Source organism: Carassius gibelio, chromosome A23, assembly GCF_023724105.1.
Source record: "Carassius gibelio isolate Cgi1373 ecotype wild population from Czech Republic chromosome A23, carGib1.2-hapl.c, whole genome shotgun sequence".
Taxonomy (NCBI): Eukaryota; Metazoa; Chordata; class Actinopteri; order Cypriniformes; family Cyprinidae; genus Carassius; species Carassius gibelio.
The window spans coordinates 24206631-24225379 of record NC_068393.1 but is presented as its reverse complement, the minus strand read 5'-3'; the positions used below and the strand labels follow the sequence as shown (position 1 = coordinate 24225379).

Below are 18749 nucleotides of genomic sequence, written 5' to 3'. Positions count from 1 at the left end.
ACTTTTTGTACGCGAAGAAAAACTAAAACAATGACTTTATTCAACAATTAATTTTTTTTGTAATGTTAGTGTCTGTTTTTAGTCTGGATCCAGGTTTTTGAGAGCCTGGTATTGAACTCATCTCTAGAGTATTTTATAGATTTTTATGCTCGTTTAGAAAGTTTAGCATGAGCTTCATTTCCAGGAGATTATATTTGTAATATCATGATTATCCAATTTCCATTTCCGATCAGTAGCAGAACTCAGAAAGCATGGGACAGCAGTCAGTAAGACAAACACTGACTTGCTTTCTCTTAACACAAGTGCTATGATTGAACACCAGAATGTTAAAAAGTTGAATAGTTGTTCATATAGTTGTCATAGTTGAAATAAAGGACATGATATATACATTTAAAACATAATTTTTCTGTTAGTTTATTTCAAGAGATACAGTAACCCTAGCACCAAAATCTGACCCGAATTTTCTCATTCTATTGGAATGAATTTATTATAACCAAAAGCGATGATCCAGGGTTTTATGGCTGCATCCAGTTACATAATGTCTTTGCCTTATGGCTTTTTTACTGTGTAGTAGCAAACGTAGATACAAAATAAAATGCACCCACCCAATAAATGTCTAATAATTAAGGCAGGTCATTCAGTCTATAAACACTACATCTAAATGTCAAGAATAAAAATATTACAAAAAGAGTATAATACTTGTTTACAATGTACGGTAAAGCTGTAACTTACTTCAGAAATGTCAGATAACATTTAAATGTCACCCTGAGCAACAGTGGACTTGTGCAACATATCTAATTGGTATGATTTTATGTTAAGTGTTGTTTGCAGCAATGAAATGGAGTTGATGCATTTATGCTTGAACAGAGTTTTCATATTCAGCAACTCCAGAAACAATTACTTTGTCATGTAGTGATATTAACAAAATTATACAAGACTATTAACTAGTCAAATCCTACTTTACACAAAGACGAACATATAAAACATTTCATACAGTCTAGAAACACACAAACAACCTGTCGCAAACAAAAACACAGCTCACGTCAATTGGATTCTAAAATGTTTCTTCATGGTGTGATGTGATTTACTCTCAGCTGAAAGCTGTGGACTTCTGGGACAGGAGCAAGGATCCTCCTGGCATTCCGTTCCAGCCCTGGCTGCTCTTATGGACGCCAGCAATGACTCATGGGAAAGTTCCCCACCCCACACTAGTGCTGTATTATACTGAAAGGGACTAAAATGATCTTTTTTTGCATCATATTTTGATTGAATTTATAACAATATGTTCTTGTTATAAATCACCACTGTCATAACTGGCACTTACAACTGCTTTCATAACATACAACAATCTTTCATCAAAGGTCTTTAGCATTGACACGTTTACATTTATTTTTTTAGATAGGAAGGAGGTTTACTTGACCAGTTATTTTATCCCATTTTTATATTTATTATTATTATTATTATCATATATTTAACTGCACCTCAAAAGTTGTTCCTTGTGAACATGCTGTGTCATATTTACATATAAATGTGGGAATTTCAGTCTTTTTCTCCCTTCCTACGGTCAAGGTCAATATGCAGTAGATTGAGCTGAGTTTAAGCACCCAGACCCTTTGTGGCAGATCGGCTTGTTCACAGCTCAGTGTCTGCTGTTTTGGTAGTAGAGTGGCCGTTGGTGGCAGCAGGAGAAGTCTGGGCCTTCACTGCCTCTTGTGACTCTCCGTTAAGACTTGGCTTCTCCTGGGGCTCGGGTTGATTTAGCGGGGCCACAGACACAAGAGTGTTGCCTTGGCTCTCCTCGCCAGCCATGTAAGACTCCTCAGCCTGTGGAAAACAAAATACAAGCAAATATTTTTCTTTTTCTTTTTCTTTTATTATTTAAATAGTTGTACTACGTATTATTTTTTAAGTTTACAAAGACAGTCAACCTCAGGGGTATCCCCAGAGCATAAAATGTATAACTCAGGAGACTTAATGGACTTTTTGTTAAATGTCAGCTTTAACTGAGATTATGTTTCTTCTAAAATTGGGATGAATAACAATAGACACAAATGACACAATTGTTGACTCGTATGAGTGCACTAAACTACAAAAGTTGAGAATTTCATTTTTAGTCAGTGTTTTTGTATCAGCGCTGATGAACAAGACCCTTGAACTAAGGTCATGGTGTTCTTTGAGCAGAATATGATAACTTCAGTAAAATCATTTTTGTTTGATGGAATATTTTTTTCTGATGCATCTTCAAAGCATATGGCTTATGAAATCCTGCTCTATGAATGTAAGTATTGTTTTCATTGTAAGAGGTCTGCCGAGAGTGCACTTGGTTTCACTTTCATCATTTCACATCATTTAACAGAGAAGGAAAACCGCTTAGAATTATTGGCAGAGGAGATGAAACAGTGTTTCACCAGCATGTGTTGTGTGGTTCTGAGCTTTCGATGAGGCAAGTGCTGGAGGAACTGCGCTGCTCTGATATGCTGCCAATTGTTTCCTTCTTAATTACGAACTTGGCAATGTACTGTACAATGAACTTGCAATTAAAATGCGTGCATAAAATGGTAATTTGATTTGGAACACTTCATGGTGGAAATACAGAAGTGAAAGAATGTGTAAATTTGCTTCAAAGGTTTGCATAGTGTTGAGTTAGAACATGCAATCACATCCTCCGAAAATTATATATTAATGAATGGGATGTTTTTTCTGGGGTTCAGTAAGTCTGAGACTCACCAGTTTCATGCCTTTGCTGTTGGTTTGGCAATGGTACTTGTAGTAGTATATGGCAATTATTAGGGCAGCAAGCAGCAACCCGGTCACCAGCAGAGGCACAAAAACAGCAGGAGAAGATCCAGAGGTGGGATCTTCTTCTTTGTATTCATTTGTCTGTAGAAAAACACGTAAACACCACGATGTTAACAAAAAGAGGGATTCAATATTGGGGGGTTTCAACAGCATTTTTCAACAGCATCAACAGAGTCATATTTTGTATGTTATCTGATTAAGTGATGTTGATTCAGTTTGGGTGTCTCCTAACAGCAAGCAGGAATTTTTGTCCTAGGTCTGTTTTGATCAAATAAAGCTGATTACAAATTAAGCCACTGGTATTGGTAGATATTGTATATTTAATTGTGTATGCTCATTTTACCTTTGCTTTCATCTAAAGCTCAATGAAAAGTAGTCTTTAGAAACACTGATGATTTAATAACACTGTGAAATTGGAACTTGAGCAAATCTTAAAATGAATATCCATGTTTCATATTCTACATTATACTGGTATGAGACTATATCAGGGTTCACCAAACTCGGTCTTGGAGGGCCAGTGTCCTGCAGAATTTAGCTCCAACCCTTACCAACACATCTGAAAAAGCTAATTAAGGTCTTAATTGGTATACTTGGGTGTGCGATAACATGATTTCTGATCGTGGATGATTAAAATGTCTCCACAATCTGCTTTTTTTTTAAAAGAAATATCGTAGTATGCTAGAGTGCACAACGTATCAGTAGTAATTCTGGTGCCTCCATCTCTCTATACTCTACAACATGACTTACAATGTTAACTCAACGGTAGAGTTACACTCACAGGACACTGCACTTATTCACAATCACAAAAGTTAGCTTTTCGTACACTTAAAGCGTGCACGCAGTAAAAAGCCTGTCAAACAGCACCTGGCTACTGAACTAAGTTATCTTTAGCATCTACAGATAACCAGCTGGTTTGAAAAAAAGATGCTCCATGCATAAACTGTGTTCTGATTGACAGGGTCCTGACACAGTATTCAATGCTTCCTGCTCCCTGAGAATGGAAAATTCTTGAATTTTGAAATTTACTGCTCTGAACATTCATTCAATGATTTGTGCTATGCCATGGCCTGCAGCGTCTTCACACACAAACAAAATTTACTATAGAAGTGTGAAATTTGACATAATACACCTCTGTAATTAAATACAATTTAAATGAATGTATTGCACACTTTAATGCCTTTTTTTAAACAATGTTCTTGCAATTAGAGCTGGGCAATATGGCAAAAAAATAAAAAATAATCAAAATTTTTTTCAGAACATTTGACTGATTCTTGATTTTTAACTAGTCAACTACAACATGATTCAAGTAATTTTTTTCTTTATTAACCCTAGTTAAAGAAATGTATTTTTCAAGTGCACCACGCTTGAACTTGTCAACATGATGGATTTGGAGAATGCCTATGGCTCTGGCCCACATCAGTTGATTGATTTTGCCCTCGACTTATTCTATGAGCTTACTGGTGTTATAGACATAATTCTAAGCTATTTTGCAAATTTGAAGATCTGAGCACGAAATAGTGCAGGACTTCGGTTGCCTCCCCTCCGATGCTTCATGGACGACACCACAATCCTACTCCAGACAGCAGCTTGCACAGAGTGGCTCATCAAGAGGCTGGAGGATCTGATGAGCTGGGCCAGATTGAGAATTAAAGGGTTACATCACCTGAAAATGAAAATTCGTCCACCCTCTTCTACTCACCCTCGAAGCATCCTAGGTGTATGTGACTTTGCTCTTTCAGAATAAACCAATCAAAGTTAGATTAAAAATTGTCCTTGCTCTTCCAAGCCTTTAAGTGGGGTAAGCGAGTGTTTGTTGTTGTCAACTGTTCAGAAGAAGTGAAATAAAGTGCATGCATCTGTAATAAAACATCCCTCACATGGCTCTGGGGGTGAATAAAGGCCCCCTGTAGTGAACCCCTGCGTTTTTGTAAGATAAATATCCAGATTTCAAATGTAATAAACACTTTTTTACTCACTTTTTTTAGATGGCCAAGTTTCTAAATCACTCAATCTGGAAGGATAGGCGAGTGGATACAATTTCTTTCCAAGTATGAATTCCAGTGCACTCTGAGCAACCAATAAGAAGTTTTGGCAGAGAGTACTCAGCTGAGCTCACGGACAAGCATATGGCAACTACAGTAATAACTCAGCTGAAGGATGGCCTTAAGAGAACTGACCAGAGCTACCTTTCTGGCAAGTACAAACTTTGGTGCTACCAGTTTACTCTTTACTAACATGTGATGTGGCCGCTGAAGATGCAGCAACAACAGTGGCAAAGCTGCCATTTATATCCGCAAGTGGCTTGGTCTGCCGCAATGTTTTTCCAATTCAGCACTGTTTGGAAGAAATGATCTTCAGCTTCCAATAACGAGGTACAGGCAGGCTCCAAGCGGGAGCAACCTTTGGAGAATTCCCCAAGCCAGGTTAAGTTTTATTAGATCAACTTATGACACACTTCCTAGTCCTGTTAACCTGGCACAGAGGTTTAGGACTGAAGAAGTCTTATGGAATGCAGCTCAGGGAACCCTCCACCATATTTTGTGCGGGTGTAAAATTGCTTTGGCTCAGGGTCGCTACAGGTGGCGTCATGATCAGGTGCTACGAAAGATGGCAGAATACACAGAAAGAGCAAGGGTGTTGGTAGCCACGAGGGATTACAGCCTTAAGAGTCAGCCAGTCCAATTTCTAACAGCAGGTCAGGAAGAGCAGAAATGCTTTTCTAAGCACAGGACTTCAGTCCTGGCTAGTGGAAGTGACTGGTCATTACGAGTAGACAGGTGGCTGCAATTCCCCACTTCTATAGCGCAAACCAAATTGAGACCAGACCTTGTCCAAGATGAGCAAACAGGTGATGCTAGTGGAGCTGATAGTGCCTTGGGAGGATGCAGTTCAGGAGGCTTACGAGTGAAAAAAGTCACGATATGCAGAATGCTAGGGAGAGCAATGACTTACACAGTGGCGATAGGCTGCCATGGCCTTGTGACCCAGTCGACCAGCTTCCTGAGAGGGTTAAGAAGACTGTAAAAGACCTTGCTGAAAATGCAGAGAAATGGAAGAAGCAACAAATATTTTTTGCCATATCACTGACCCCTACTTGAAACTTCAGGGCAGGTGTGTTGAAGCAAGTTGGAGCTTAATTCTGCATGACATCAGCCCTCCAGTATTGTGTTTGGTGACCCCTGCTCTATATTATACTTTATTTTATAATTAATTATTTTATTTAAAATTTATATGTCATTTATTGTTTTGTTAATATATGTAGCACACCCTATGCTTTCCTAATTTAAAAAGTTTGCACTCTTCCTGACATGCACACCTTACACCAAACTTACCTGTTGTACAAAGTTGTTACCCCTTCATATAGCAAACAAAAAGAAGAAGTGAACATGAAGGAGTCTTTGTGGGTTACCACCTCTCCCTGCCTTTCACAACACATGTGTGGGATATATTTCATCCTATGGAGCCATGATAGAATAACCAATGCCTATCATGATAAAAAATATATATACTGATCCTGTGCCTATTGCAGCTATCATCTCACCCAAGTACTTTCACCGGTTTCAGATCTCCCACCAGTGCTTCTGTCTAACCTCTTTCCTGGGTTCATAATCACATGCCAGCAGTAAGAGGAAGCCCTTATTCACTCCCACTCATTCATCTTTTGTGTAGAGGGATTATTTATAGCAAATTACAAAACAGGATCTCCCTAATCTGTGCTCACAGGCATCAACAGCTCAAACTGGCCAACTAAACAATATCCTCTCAGAAACAAAGCTTCCTTCCTTTTTAATACGAACGGCTGCAGATGACAGCAACTGAAAACATCTGAAGTCACTCTTGTCTATCGGTTTGGGGCGGCAAAGTAGAGGGTCTTGTAAAGTCTAGTAGAGATACTGAATAATGGAGTTTAGATTGTTTCTGATGATTTTTTTGGGGGTAAATACGAGATGGGTACATTTGTATGTTGCTGAAATAGCCTTACTATAACATGTAAATTTAAATATAAATTCAGTAACACAATATTACTTTGCAAAGAAATGTATTTTGTAAGTACAACAATGGAATCAAATGTAAATATTTTAAACTTTTTTTGCATATATGCATATATAAAATTATATTTATAGTAGTCTCCTAGATTTTAGTACATAGAATGTATTAAAATCCATGTACTTTTCTTTCAATAATACCATTGAACTGCTATGGTACAATAGTATTTTTTAAAGTAAATTACAAACAGTAACAAATAACAAGACAATGGGTACTAAACCAAGAACTATGTAACCACTATGTAACCATCTGTTTTGGAGAAGTGCAATGGTAGTGCTATTGTATACTTGGAAGTAGATTGGAGTAGTAGTATGGAGGAATGGTATTACCTTCTGTCCCACCTTGAAACTTTCCAATTGTCCTGTTAGAGGTGTAGTCAGGTTGACTTGAGTATCAGTGAATAATTGAGGTGCTACAAACCAAAGAATCAAGAATTAGTGGTATCATCAACTAAAAACAAAAGAAATTTGTGGACAGTATTGAGGGCTCATACCAATTTTAGTAAAGTTATCAGAACTTGGCTGGCTTGTTGTTTCTTGAACAGCAGTTCCAGAAGTTGGTTGTGCTCCTGGATCTGCTATTGAACCATTTGATGGAGATTGTGTTGATGGAACTGCTGTTGTATTAGTTTCCGAAACGGTCGGATTTGTTAGGTCCTGTCCCCAACAACCTATATGGAAACACAGAAAATGTTCAACATGTCAAATAAGACAAGCTTTAGGTTGCACTTCCAACTCACCTTGGTGAATTATGTAGCTTCATATTACATAAATAATGAAGAACATGATAAATTTGCACAAAATTGCCTTCTCGTTTATTTTGTTTGAAAAATAGCTCAAAGCAGTAGTTTTTTTTAATTCCAGTGTTAATTTCAGTTATATGTCCATTTTGCTGACATGAAATTCTCACTCTGATTCAAACTGGTAACTTGTTTTTTTGAACCATTCATTAAAAGAACTGACTCAAAAGAGTGTTTGTTTCAGGAATTAGGCTACACTAGTTGTGTTGTGTGTTACTTAAGCCCCTTTCACACTGCCATTCCGGCAAATACATGGGTAAAGTGTTCCGGCAATTGTTCCCGGGTCGCTAGGTGTTGCACTTTCACACTGCCAGTGATGACCCGGTATATGTGTTTGCTTTCACACACAACCCGTAAAGATCCCGTAACAACAGGTGACATCAGGGCATGACGTGTAATGTACGAGTCGAAAACATTAGGCACGTTATGCTTTCACTGAAGCAAGCGAACGATCTCGGCGTCAGCGCGGAAAGTGAGGAACTAACTGATCTCTGCTTCATACAGTTTGCACATATTTTTTCGTCGCGAACGTTGATCTTCCTTCAAAACAGTCGGTAAAAGAGTCGCGCGATAACGTGCGTCATCACTTTGACACGGAATTAGATCTGGCTTTTGTTCACACAGCGCTCGTCCCGGGTTGAATCTGGCAATGTTACTAGGTCCCCGACCCGGGTTCAATGCGGGAATCAATCACGGGACGTGGTTGCTTTCACACAGAAGGCGACCCAGCAATGTTCCGGCAATATGACGAGTCCAACGTGCAGTGTGAAAGGGGCTTAATTGACGTAAAAGGATCAGTTCATTGGAGTCGTTTATTCATAATGGGACTATACTGGTTGCGCAGTATGTTTTAAATTCACTAAAATAATTAGTTAATTAGAGTCATTTTTATGTGGATCAGACTACACTGGTTTTGCTGTATGGTTTTTTATTTACTAAAGAGAATTTGTTCATGAAAGTAAATTGTTCGTCAATTGGATTGTACTGGTTGCATTGTGTGTTTGTTTTTCTGTGTAGAATGTGATGTTATGTTTTAGTATCATATTAAATTCAAAATTCACTTTCTCTGTTAAGATAAAATATATTTTCATTTGCCATAGACAGGTGCTATAACTTCTGCATACATAGCACTGATGCAGGCAAACTTCTTAATGATAATATAATATAAGATATAAGATAAATATAAGATAATTAACAAAATTATAATACATATATTACTTAAAGTTTTGCAAAATGGTACAGTTTGGATTTTAGCAAAGATTTTCATGACACCCATTCATTTTATATATCATGCAGTCAATAAGGGTTTGCAGTATTTGTGGAGAGTGTCAGATCCTCCTTACCCTGAGACTGCTGCTCAGTGTTTGCCAGCAACCCTCTATAAAAATGTGCTTTGTTTCACACCGCCACTCTGCATTATTAATAACTTAAGCAGGGGGGTAAATGCTCCTGAAACCGACTTAGCAAATAAACGTCACCCTCGAAAAGTCAAGACCTTTCTTTGTCTTTGTTGTACATTACCACACTCTTTAGTGAAGAATTATGTCTCAAGTCGTGGAATGCAGGAAGTGAGTGGCCGGGTGTAAAGTACGAATGCATTCATTTGCGCATTTGTTTTAGGTGTTGCATCCTCAACTAACTACGCCATAAACGACAGTCATTGAGTGCTTGCTAAAAATAATATTATAAGAAAAACTAATGAACTTTTCACTTTTGACAGACACATTCAAAATTAATAATAACACACAATAGATAATGATTATTTTCCACACTAAAATCTTTTTTTTTAAGGAAACAGGACAACTAAAAATTAATTCTTGTGATAACGCGCCATAAATACTGTACACAAATGCTCAATTGAGCTTAAGTAGTATTGAATCTGGAACAGTCATTTTAGTGGTTTTCAGCAAAGAGTAGAAAATAGCAACTGAGCTCTAAATCTTGAACAGTATCTGGTGTCATTTAGGACACCGCACATTTTGCCATCAAACTTGTCATGCAGGCTTTAGAATGCCATCTGGAGCTCATGCTGGGTGGTCTTGTGTTTTCCTAACTAGCAATACTAGAGTCTGATACTCTGATACTAATCATAAACTGATTCTGCATTTGTCTCAACAGGTGTGACTATATCATGGCCGTTATATTTTATGGCAGCGGTGCTGGAACAACAAACCTCATTTTTTTTTTAGTTAACACCAAGAAATGACCATCTGTGTTTGGTCAAGCTGAAATCTCCTAATGATAGCTCATTTTCTGTTTGTGAATCTTAGCATTTTGTGATTTTATGGGTGCATGGCCACCATGATAGGCCTCACTCGAACTCACAGCTTGAAGCACCCCTCCCTCATTACAGAAACACCATGAATAACTTGTAAGCACTTCTATCGGGCTTGATACTGTGCATGGCGAGCCATATATTTTAATTGGCTGAACTGGGCATGCATTCTACAGCTCTTAAAAATTTTAATAAAACTAAGCGCTCATTTACACAAGCCAAAACCTGACATGTTTATTGATATAATAATTGTTAGGAAGAATGTTCTCTCTTCTCCTTATACCACATAAACAAAGCCAGTGTACATGAATGCCTTTGTATACTTCTGTATTTGTATGTTTCTACAAATGAGAAGCTGCACACTCTTTTTTTAATGTGTACGATGACAAATGTCTTTAATTGTGTACTAAACAAAATTCCTCTCCCAGCAACAGATGATCAAGCACACTAGCAATGTCCTGTTTGCACACTTTCTGCCCTAATTATTATAAGAAATTAGTGCATCGTAGTTTTGAAACTTGGGATTTGAAAGTAAATTAGCTAGATGTTATTTGCTAAAATACAAATGCAAAATAACCACAAGGTGTGTTTTATTGATATCTTACACTACAGTGAATCCATCATCCATCCATATAGCATTGAACACTGATAATTTGTGACAATTTGTGAGTAAGTCTTATAGACTAACCAATGAATTTCCATGTAAATGTTGTCCCTTAGTGACAGGGGACCTCTGATTAAACCTTGTGAACACAATTTTGTATCCAAGCGGACTGATAAAAACCTTGTGTTGTGTGAAGTCGGCCAGTCAAATCTGCAAACACAAACAAATTTCTGGAAGAGTGATAGTACTCCACCTAACCGCTTTGGTGCATGTTTTTCATTCACCAATAGAACGGAAATATGACCAGATTCATTGTTTTCCTAAGGAAAGTGATACAACAGGGACCAAAATGTGCTCTCCAGATTGGTGAATCACTCTAATCCATTCCTTGGTGTTCTGGCACATCTGGGATGATGTAATGAGACAATCTCAGGCAAAGACTCTCAAAATCCCCCATGCTCTCAGCTGTACATGAATGGATAGTAAGTAAGCTTAGCCAGACACGTTCTGACAGCTCTGATATAAACCTGAGTGTTAATTCCTCCTCCTTCTTCCAGAATCCCTGGAAACATGAGAAATGCAAATACAATGCTTAAGGTTATTTTAAAGTAAGAACGTCATTTAATGGATAGTTCACCCATGAAATAAAAACTCTGTCATTTACTTTTTCAATTATGCAGATGATAGAATTTTCATTTTCGGGTCAACTGTTAACACTTGGTTAAAGGTTTTTAGGTTTAAGATTTTTATCTTTACGTAATTGTGCAGAGCTAGAAAGACGGCAGAAGCACTCCAGATAACCCTTTTTAATTGGACTTGAAAGCATTTTAGGTCATTTTTTGATCCTTGTCTCTATAAATGTCCAATGGGCCTACTCATAAGACTAAAAAGATGTCACTGTAATTTTCCCAGACACATTTATTTCTGGGACTCTAACGGCATGTCTGCTTTCACGCTGATTTCTGGGTGGTATCCTCGGCTCAATCCCCAGTAGGAATGCAGCGACAAGCGATCTGCCTTTAACAGCTCTACCCCCATTAATGCTTAAATCACAAGCTTGTTGAACTCTTGGACAATCTCTCTGTCTTCCAAACAGAGCCCTCCTCTTGTTCTTCTGTCCTCACACAGATCTGTGATGTGATTATCAAGCGGGACAGAAGGCCATCTCAAGATCTCTTATCTCTGACCTACCTTTGGGTCGGCTTGAAACAGGAGAAACCTAAATAAACAGCTTAGTGCAAGAAGAAAGAGTGTGATGATGGATGTAGGCAACTCTAAAGGGTCAGTAATCACTCTAATAATCACTAATGTATTGTCCAGCAGGGTGGAGTCCATCTCTCTCCATCTCCAGATGCACAGATGTCAAAGGAAGCATTCTCCTTCCAGTGTACTTTGTGTTAATCATCGGGCTTTGACGTCTGCAGCCGGTTTGGCTGAACAGCATCCTGGGACTCATCGCTTCTCCACCCAGGCCATAGAGACCATGTCTTGTTGATGAGAGTCAGATGCAGCCGAGTCACCTCTCTTAAGCAGGTCTCAGCTCTATATATTCACTTACATCATTCTGTCATCTATCATTCTATCTATCATTCTGTCATTTTGTCATCAATTCATCCATCCATCCATCGCTCTTTTGGGAGGGTAGTTTTACGTTTTAAAACTTTCAAAGATGACTTGGCTTTTCTCATTTGACATTCCACTTTTTAGTAGTATTTGTTGTCTTTTTTATTGGTTTATTTTTAAAAATCTTCCAGCGGAAGCCCCTGTGATTCACTGTTGGTGCAATCTCAAAATGTTGTTTTTCAAAAGGTCAAAGAAATTTAAAGGCACTGAGAGTTTACTTAGCAATGAGGCCACAGCCCGGTTGTTTTCTGACAAAACAAAAACGGGGTGAAGGAATTATTCAAATTAGTGTCAGGCGTGGAATGTTCCCCAAGCCAGACAGGATGTAGGTATATCAGATAGAAACTATAGACAGTGTGCTAATTATTCACACAGTACTCCCATTCCCGAGCCCTTTGGACTCATTTTGAAACGTATATGTAATTAACCTATTGGTAAGCCCCGCCCCCTTAGTTACTGTTGCTTCCTTGGACAAACGAACTGAGCTGCTCATGTCTCACAATGATAGCTGTCAGTGTGGAAACCTTGTCCCACAATGTGATTGCATCATTTTGGACACAGCAGGGCCACCATTCAAGTGGGAATTAAATATTCTATGGAGGGTTATATAAAAGATTTTAAGAATAAATATGTTGGGTCACTCGAAGCAAGGGTTTACAGATCACAATGCAAGCGGGAGAAGTCTGTGTGTGAAATAAAAGTAATGTACCAATAAATCACATCACTGGTACTTTGTGTGTTAGCTGGGGATGATTTGCATGAAGGTATGATATTCATTCTTTTCAGGAGCATTTTCCATGTTTGATTAAAGGAACCCTCCACTTTTTTGAAAGTAGGCTCATTTTCCAACTCCCTAAGAGGTAAACAGTTGAGTTTTACCATTTTTGAATCCATTCAGCTGATCTCTGGGTCTGGAGGTAGAACTTTTAGCATAGCTTAGCATAGATCATTGAATCTGATTAGACCGTTAGCATCTCCCTCAAAAATGACCAAAGAGTTTTTATATTTTTCCTATTAAAAACTTGAACATTCTGTAGTTACATAGTGTGATAAGACCGACAGAAAATGAAAAGTTGCGGTTTTCTAGGCCAATATGGCTAGGAACTTATACTCTCATTCCAGCATAATAGTCAAGCAACTTTGCTGCCCTACCATGGGTGCAGCAGATGCAGTGATATTACGCAGAGCCTGAAAATCTTAGCAACTCTGCTATTGCTACAACTACACAAACTAGCTGGGACTATTATGAGGCACTGCGTAATATCACCGCCAGATCCGTAGATCGGCTGAATGGATTCAAAAACTGTAAAACTCAACTGTTTATCCCTGGAGGAGTTGGTTTTGTGTTCCTTTAACAGTCTATGTTAGTATTTTATATTCACCATGGTAACTGTTGTTACCATAACCCAAAAAATGGCATGTAATTATTATTTTGTGTTATTTTGTATATGTATAAATGACTGTGGTGGCTCATACTAAATTGTACGAACAAAAACTAGTTTGGGACTGCTATTTAATAGCCTGTTCTTATAGGCTGTTTATTCATCATTATTAGTCATGTTCTTACAATCTATTGGTATTTTAAGTAAAGGGGGACAGTACTTGTGTGTGTGTGTGTGTGTGTGTGTGTCAACAATTTTTGAGAAATAACTTTGCTTTATTTTTTTTAAACAAACTAATTTATTTCACAAATCTCCTAAAAAAGTTGGTCATGAAAATAAGGGTCTCATGGCCAAACCAAATATTATTGGTTAACGAATGTTGCAGAATCTTGTGTTTTTAATACTTTAAACCTTGTTTTTTTTTATAGAACACCCCCTACTGTCTGAAATAGGCATCTTCTTGTCACCCCCCTCTAACTGCCAGTAGCCTCCTCCTTTTGCAGCTTACTGTCAGCACCACAAGCATTGCGTGGCTGCAGATGTCCATGGACTATTTCCAAGCTCTTGTTCTGTGACATCATCATGCAGATCGATTCAGACAATGTAACTGGATCTCTCAATGTTTGATCCGCTGTCATGCTCAGCTTATACAATGCTTGGAGAAAAGGACACAACTGAAAGACGTGTAGGGGTGTTGGTCCGACTATATTTTTTCTTTCTGCCTTTTTTTTTTTTTTTTTTACTTCTCATCACACATAAGAATAACTGGGGTTGGGATTTGCCCCCTCTATCAGTTTCTGGGTAACCTTAACAAATTCCCTGTGCTCTGTAATGTGGTAGTTAAGGAGGAAAGACACAAGAAAGTCCTTGTGCTTTTGATGGCAAGCAAAGGCTACAATCTTATGTTTTCAATTAGGGAACATTAGGTAGAATTGCCCCAGTGTTGTGCTGCTTGCTGAACATTAATTACCCCGGCAATAACCCCACCGGTTCAAGAAGCTTAGCCAAGCCACATTAGCTCTGTTTATTCCTCAGGCAAAATGGCAAAAACTGCCATAGAAGTGCAAACTTATCCATTAAATTACATGCATATAACGAGTATTACTAAAACACAGCAATAATATAACTCAGTGTTTGAATGTAATAAGCAATTCATGAAAAGGCTCTTTTCACAAACAGGGTACAGTTTTCTAATAATATGTATTTCATTTGATATAAGATAATATATATTTAAATAAAACATTTTATATGTATGCAATAACATTGACATTACTAACTGACTTATATTTGATTTATTTATATATTTGTTGGACCATTAATAAAAAATTTTTTTTTACCTTAATCATGGAAAATACACAAATACATGACTACATAAAGCATGTTACATAAGTTTCTTATCAAAATGAACACATTTAAACTTGAAGGTTACAATGAAAGTTTCTGAGGATATGAAACTTTGCCATCACTTTTCAAGTTGCTATTTGACGATGATGATGATGATCCAATTGGCAGACTGGGCCCAACTGGTGTCTTAGAGTTTCTACTCGTCACAGATTTTGTTCAACCACAGTCTAATTACACACTAATGTTTAGACTCAGGATTTTGGATAGTCGTATTACCAGAGCACAGTGTCAGAGTGAGAGCGGTTGGAAGCTGCATGCCAGCTGTGAGAGACACAATAACAGCAAAACTGCATTAGAGTGCCAGGGGAACTACAGAATAACAGACTAATAGAATAACAACAAACCCTGATACAGTATATATTGAGATTGTCTTGTTGTTCTCATTTAAGATGATGTACTAATTAAACATGACTGTTAGTTGTTATTTTACATTTGTTCATAATATGCTACATAATAGTTGCTCTGCGCAATATACTTAATTATAAGTGACTTGTAACATGTAGATTGCCATGATTACTGTTTGCTTAGATGAGCAATGTCACCTTTATTTATATAGCACTTTATACAATGCAGATTGTGTAAAAGCAACTTTACATTGAAAAATGTCTGCTGATAATGCAAGAAGACAATAGAAACAGTCAGGTTATCAGTTTAAGTCGGTTCATTGCTGATTCATTGATGTCATCGTCCAGCTCATTTCAGTTCTCTTACAGTAGTGTCTGTGCAGTCAAGTCAACAATGTTGCCAGAAATTGTGTCCCTAACTAATCAAGCCATAATGAGAAAATGAACTGCTTAGTTTTCCACCCTTTCAGTTTCAGTCAATATGCATCACTGAAAAGCCAGAGACCGAGCACACCCAAATCAGAGTGATGTAAGAAATCCTACAGCATTTGTGTACAGGCTCCACACCCCTGGGTTTTACCTCATTGGAGGATTTTACCTCACCGGATTGGTCTGGGACTAGACGAATGCCAGGCAATAGCTAATGGCCATGAGAAAATGGCAGCTTCTTGTTTTTATTGGCCAAAGTGTGCATCGCCACATTCATGAGCCAAGGAGAAGGTTCCAATACAAAGGTACACAGATATGAGGTCTATAAGCTTATCATTTATCTCCTTGCACCATAGTGACCCTTGCCATTTATCTTGTTTTTATCTTGCATGATGCACTTGCATGCTTGAATTTCCTCTTCCTGTGTGCATTATCTGTGTCTTTGTGTAGCTAAACTAATGAAAGTACGCATCTGCTGTCCACTAAATAGCTTTGCTTGTACTGTCCAATGCAATAAAAATACTTTACATATGAAATAATATTGCCTTTAAACATCATCTGTGTTGGGCAGTTCAGGAATTACCATGTGTTGGTTCAGATCAGAGTGGATGAATTGGCTTCTGTTGGTACAGTTGTTCTAGGGCTTGGATTTTATCCAGATATATAACTGTAATACACCACCATAACAGTTTTAGGACCGAGAAAATATCTGCTGGGAGCTAAAGACATGTGGAGGTGTTTTCTCAGCCAGATTCAATAATATTCCATGATGCTTGGGCAGCACCAACCGTTATCCTGGCACCTGTCCACTGAAATGCCACATTGCTTCCAGGGTGTATAATGGGTGAACTCACAACTTGGGAAAACGTGGTAACTGAAATTCAGGGTGGCTAATGTAACTATGGGGAGAATGTGAGATCAGCTAAACACATTTGCCAACAGACATAGTGAATCATCGTTCCTTGCCCTTTCCATCTATAGGTTGAGGAAGGTTGCACCTCTAAAAGAGCAGTACTTGTGTTGGGAGGTCACGGTCTCATTTAAACCGTGGGTGGCCAGTTGGAATGCAGTACTTCTATGTTCTGAGTCTTTCCTTGGAGCCCTCATTCAAATACCATGTAATTTGACCCCTTTTAGCCACTTAGCTTTGGCTAATTTAATTCTGCAGTAACTGTAGAGTGTCGTTGCCTTTCCACATGGCTGAAACCACTGATCTGGTTATCATAATTTGAAAGTTTTTCATGTCATGTTTCATGTTATTTAAAACATATAGCAACAATATTGCTGACCGTCCATTGGCGAAGTCTCACAGGAGTGCCAATTGCACTGTATTGTCAAGCATTTAACAGACTAGTGGGAATGGAAACGTATAGTGCTTTGCGGTCTCTAAGTAGGGATGGGAAGTGGCTTCATTTTAACAATGTCTTCTTGCAACCTCTGAAGTCTTAACAGCAGCATGGCTTTTACAGCCTAATGAATTCAGCTGGTTTACAGTTTCACATTACTCTTATTAAAATCTCGGAGCAGAACACTTGAGGATAACTATAGGAATGTATGGCAGATTCACTTAAGACTTCTCATTACACTAAAGCTTTGACTAACTATGCAAGTTTCTATTCACTAACAAGAGATAGTGGGGGCTGCCTAATTCAATTTTTCGTTTAGCTTAAAAACTGAATTATGTTACTGTTTGGGGATAGGTATGGAAGTCTCTTTTTTGTAGTTAAGATGACTTTTTCTTATAGAAAATTATTGTATTTTTTTAAATAATGTTTCGGTTTTTCAATTTTAATAGCACTAGTTTCCTGGTAAATATTTGTTCGCTTCAGCTTGAGAAGCTGCTCCGTGTTCAAACCTTCCCACAATTAAACCTGCTCAACAGTGTTACTCTCACTTCTTGGGAAAAGGGAATAGGGTGTACAGCTCAGCCCTGAACCTGCCCACAAGGGCGTCACTAACAAACCAGCTTTTTTTTACTCCTTTTTGAAATAACGGACATGTAGTAAACTCCCTGGAAGGAGAGTGCCTTTTACTGTTCATGTAAACATCCATCTATATACCTCCATGAGAACACAAACCAAGCGATGTGATCCACATCTCACCCTACAACAACTCCACACATACACTTGCTTTTCAAAAGGACAATTTCACCACAAGTAGTCACAGAAAACAGGATGAAGATGCTTAACAGACTCCTCAGACAGTTTCCAGGCTTTTCCAACCTCTTCAGTCCCTAAACACACATATACGCCCATGTTTCAGCCAGCTCCACCCAGACGGAGAACAGGATATAGACCGCAAATACGATCAATGGCATGTTTCCACTCCACTCCAAGCCAGAGCCCTTTGTTTGAGTTTTCCCGCTAACTTTTTAACTCCGTCTTCTCTGAGTAAACACTACAAACTGCTGGCTGTCTCATCAATCAAGGTGAGACTGTTTTAGAGTAAAATTGAATAAAGGCCACTTTAACCCTAAATACTAGCATTCAAAAACAGTGATGCTTTTACACAACTTCCAAATAAAATGTATCCACTTACTGAATGATTTCCTAAAAAAGTATGAGGAAAAACACATGCAATAAAAAAGCTTGACAATAGATGATACAGAATATCAACTAAGAACATAATAAGAGTGTGCAATCATAAAACGCTGCATGTAAGGCACAAAACTTAAAGTACAGTTTACAAAAGGCTTTGTATAAACTTACTGTGAAGCAAAAGAAAGCTGAACATTAAAGCCGGAGCCATCGTTTTCCAGAGCTCATTCATTCTTCGTACAGCCATTCTCATCTCTGAGCACGCTGAGGTGTGTGAGAGTGTGTGTGCAGGCGCTGGGGCAAGGCTGAGAAAGTTTAGGGGTTTCCTGTGCCTGAGACAGAAATGAGCTGGACACAGGATAAAGCATGGCTTGTGCTCCAGGGGGTTTATATATCTCCACTCCCCCCACATCTCTCTCTCTCTCTCTCTCTCTCTCTCTCCATCTTCTTGCAGGGAAGGACACTTCTATTTTCTTGTTTTCTAATATAAAAATGTTAAATATAAA

At 38.2% G+C, this 18749-nt stretch overlaps 1 protein-coding gene across 1 annotated transcript; it reads right to left on the bottom strand.

Moving 5' to 3' along the window:
• Nucleotides 1-389: 389 nt before the first annotated feature.
• On the bottom strand, nucleotides 390-18601 carry LOC127945147 (uncharacterized). Its single transcript, XM_052541745.1, has 5 exons — nucleotides 18415-18601; nucleotides 7340-7516; nucleotides 7176-7258; nucleotides 2728-2880; nucleotides 390-1824 (listed from the first exon to the last, which is right to left on the bottom strand). Exons 1-5 carry the CDS (start codon nucleotides 18494-18496, stop codon nucleotides 1633-1635), a joined length of 687 nt encoding a protein of 228 aa, XP_052397705.1. The 5' UTR covers nucleotides 18497-18601; the 3' UTR covers nucleotides 390-1632.
• Between the last annotated feature and the right edge of the window lie 148 nt (nucleotides 18602-18749).

Coding starts and splice junctions, on each gene's coding strand:
- LOC127945147 (XM_052541745.1), bottom strand. CDS start 18,496: ATGAGAATGGCTGTACGAAGAATGAATGAGCTCTGGAAAACGATGGCT. Junction 7,259..7,339: donor TGATAACTTTACTAAAATTG/GTATGAGCCCTC, acceptor TTTGGTTTGTAG/CACCTCAATTATTCACTGAT. Junction 1,825..2,727: donor ACAGCAAAGGCATGAAACTG/GTGAGTCTCAGA, acceptor TGTTTTCCACAG/GCTGAGGAGTCTTACATGGC.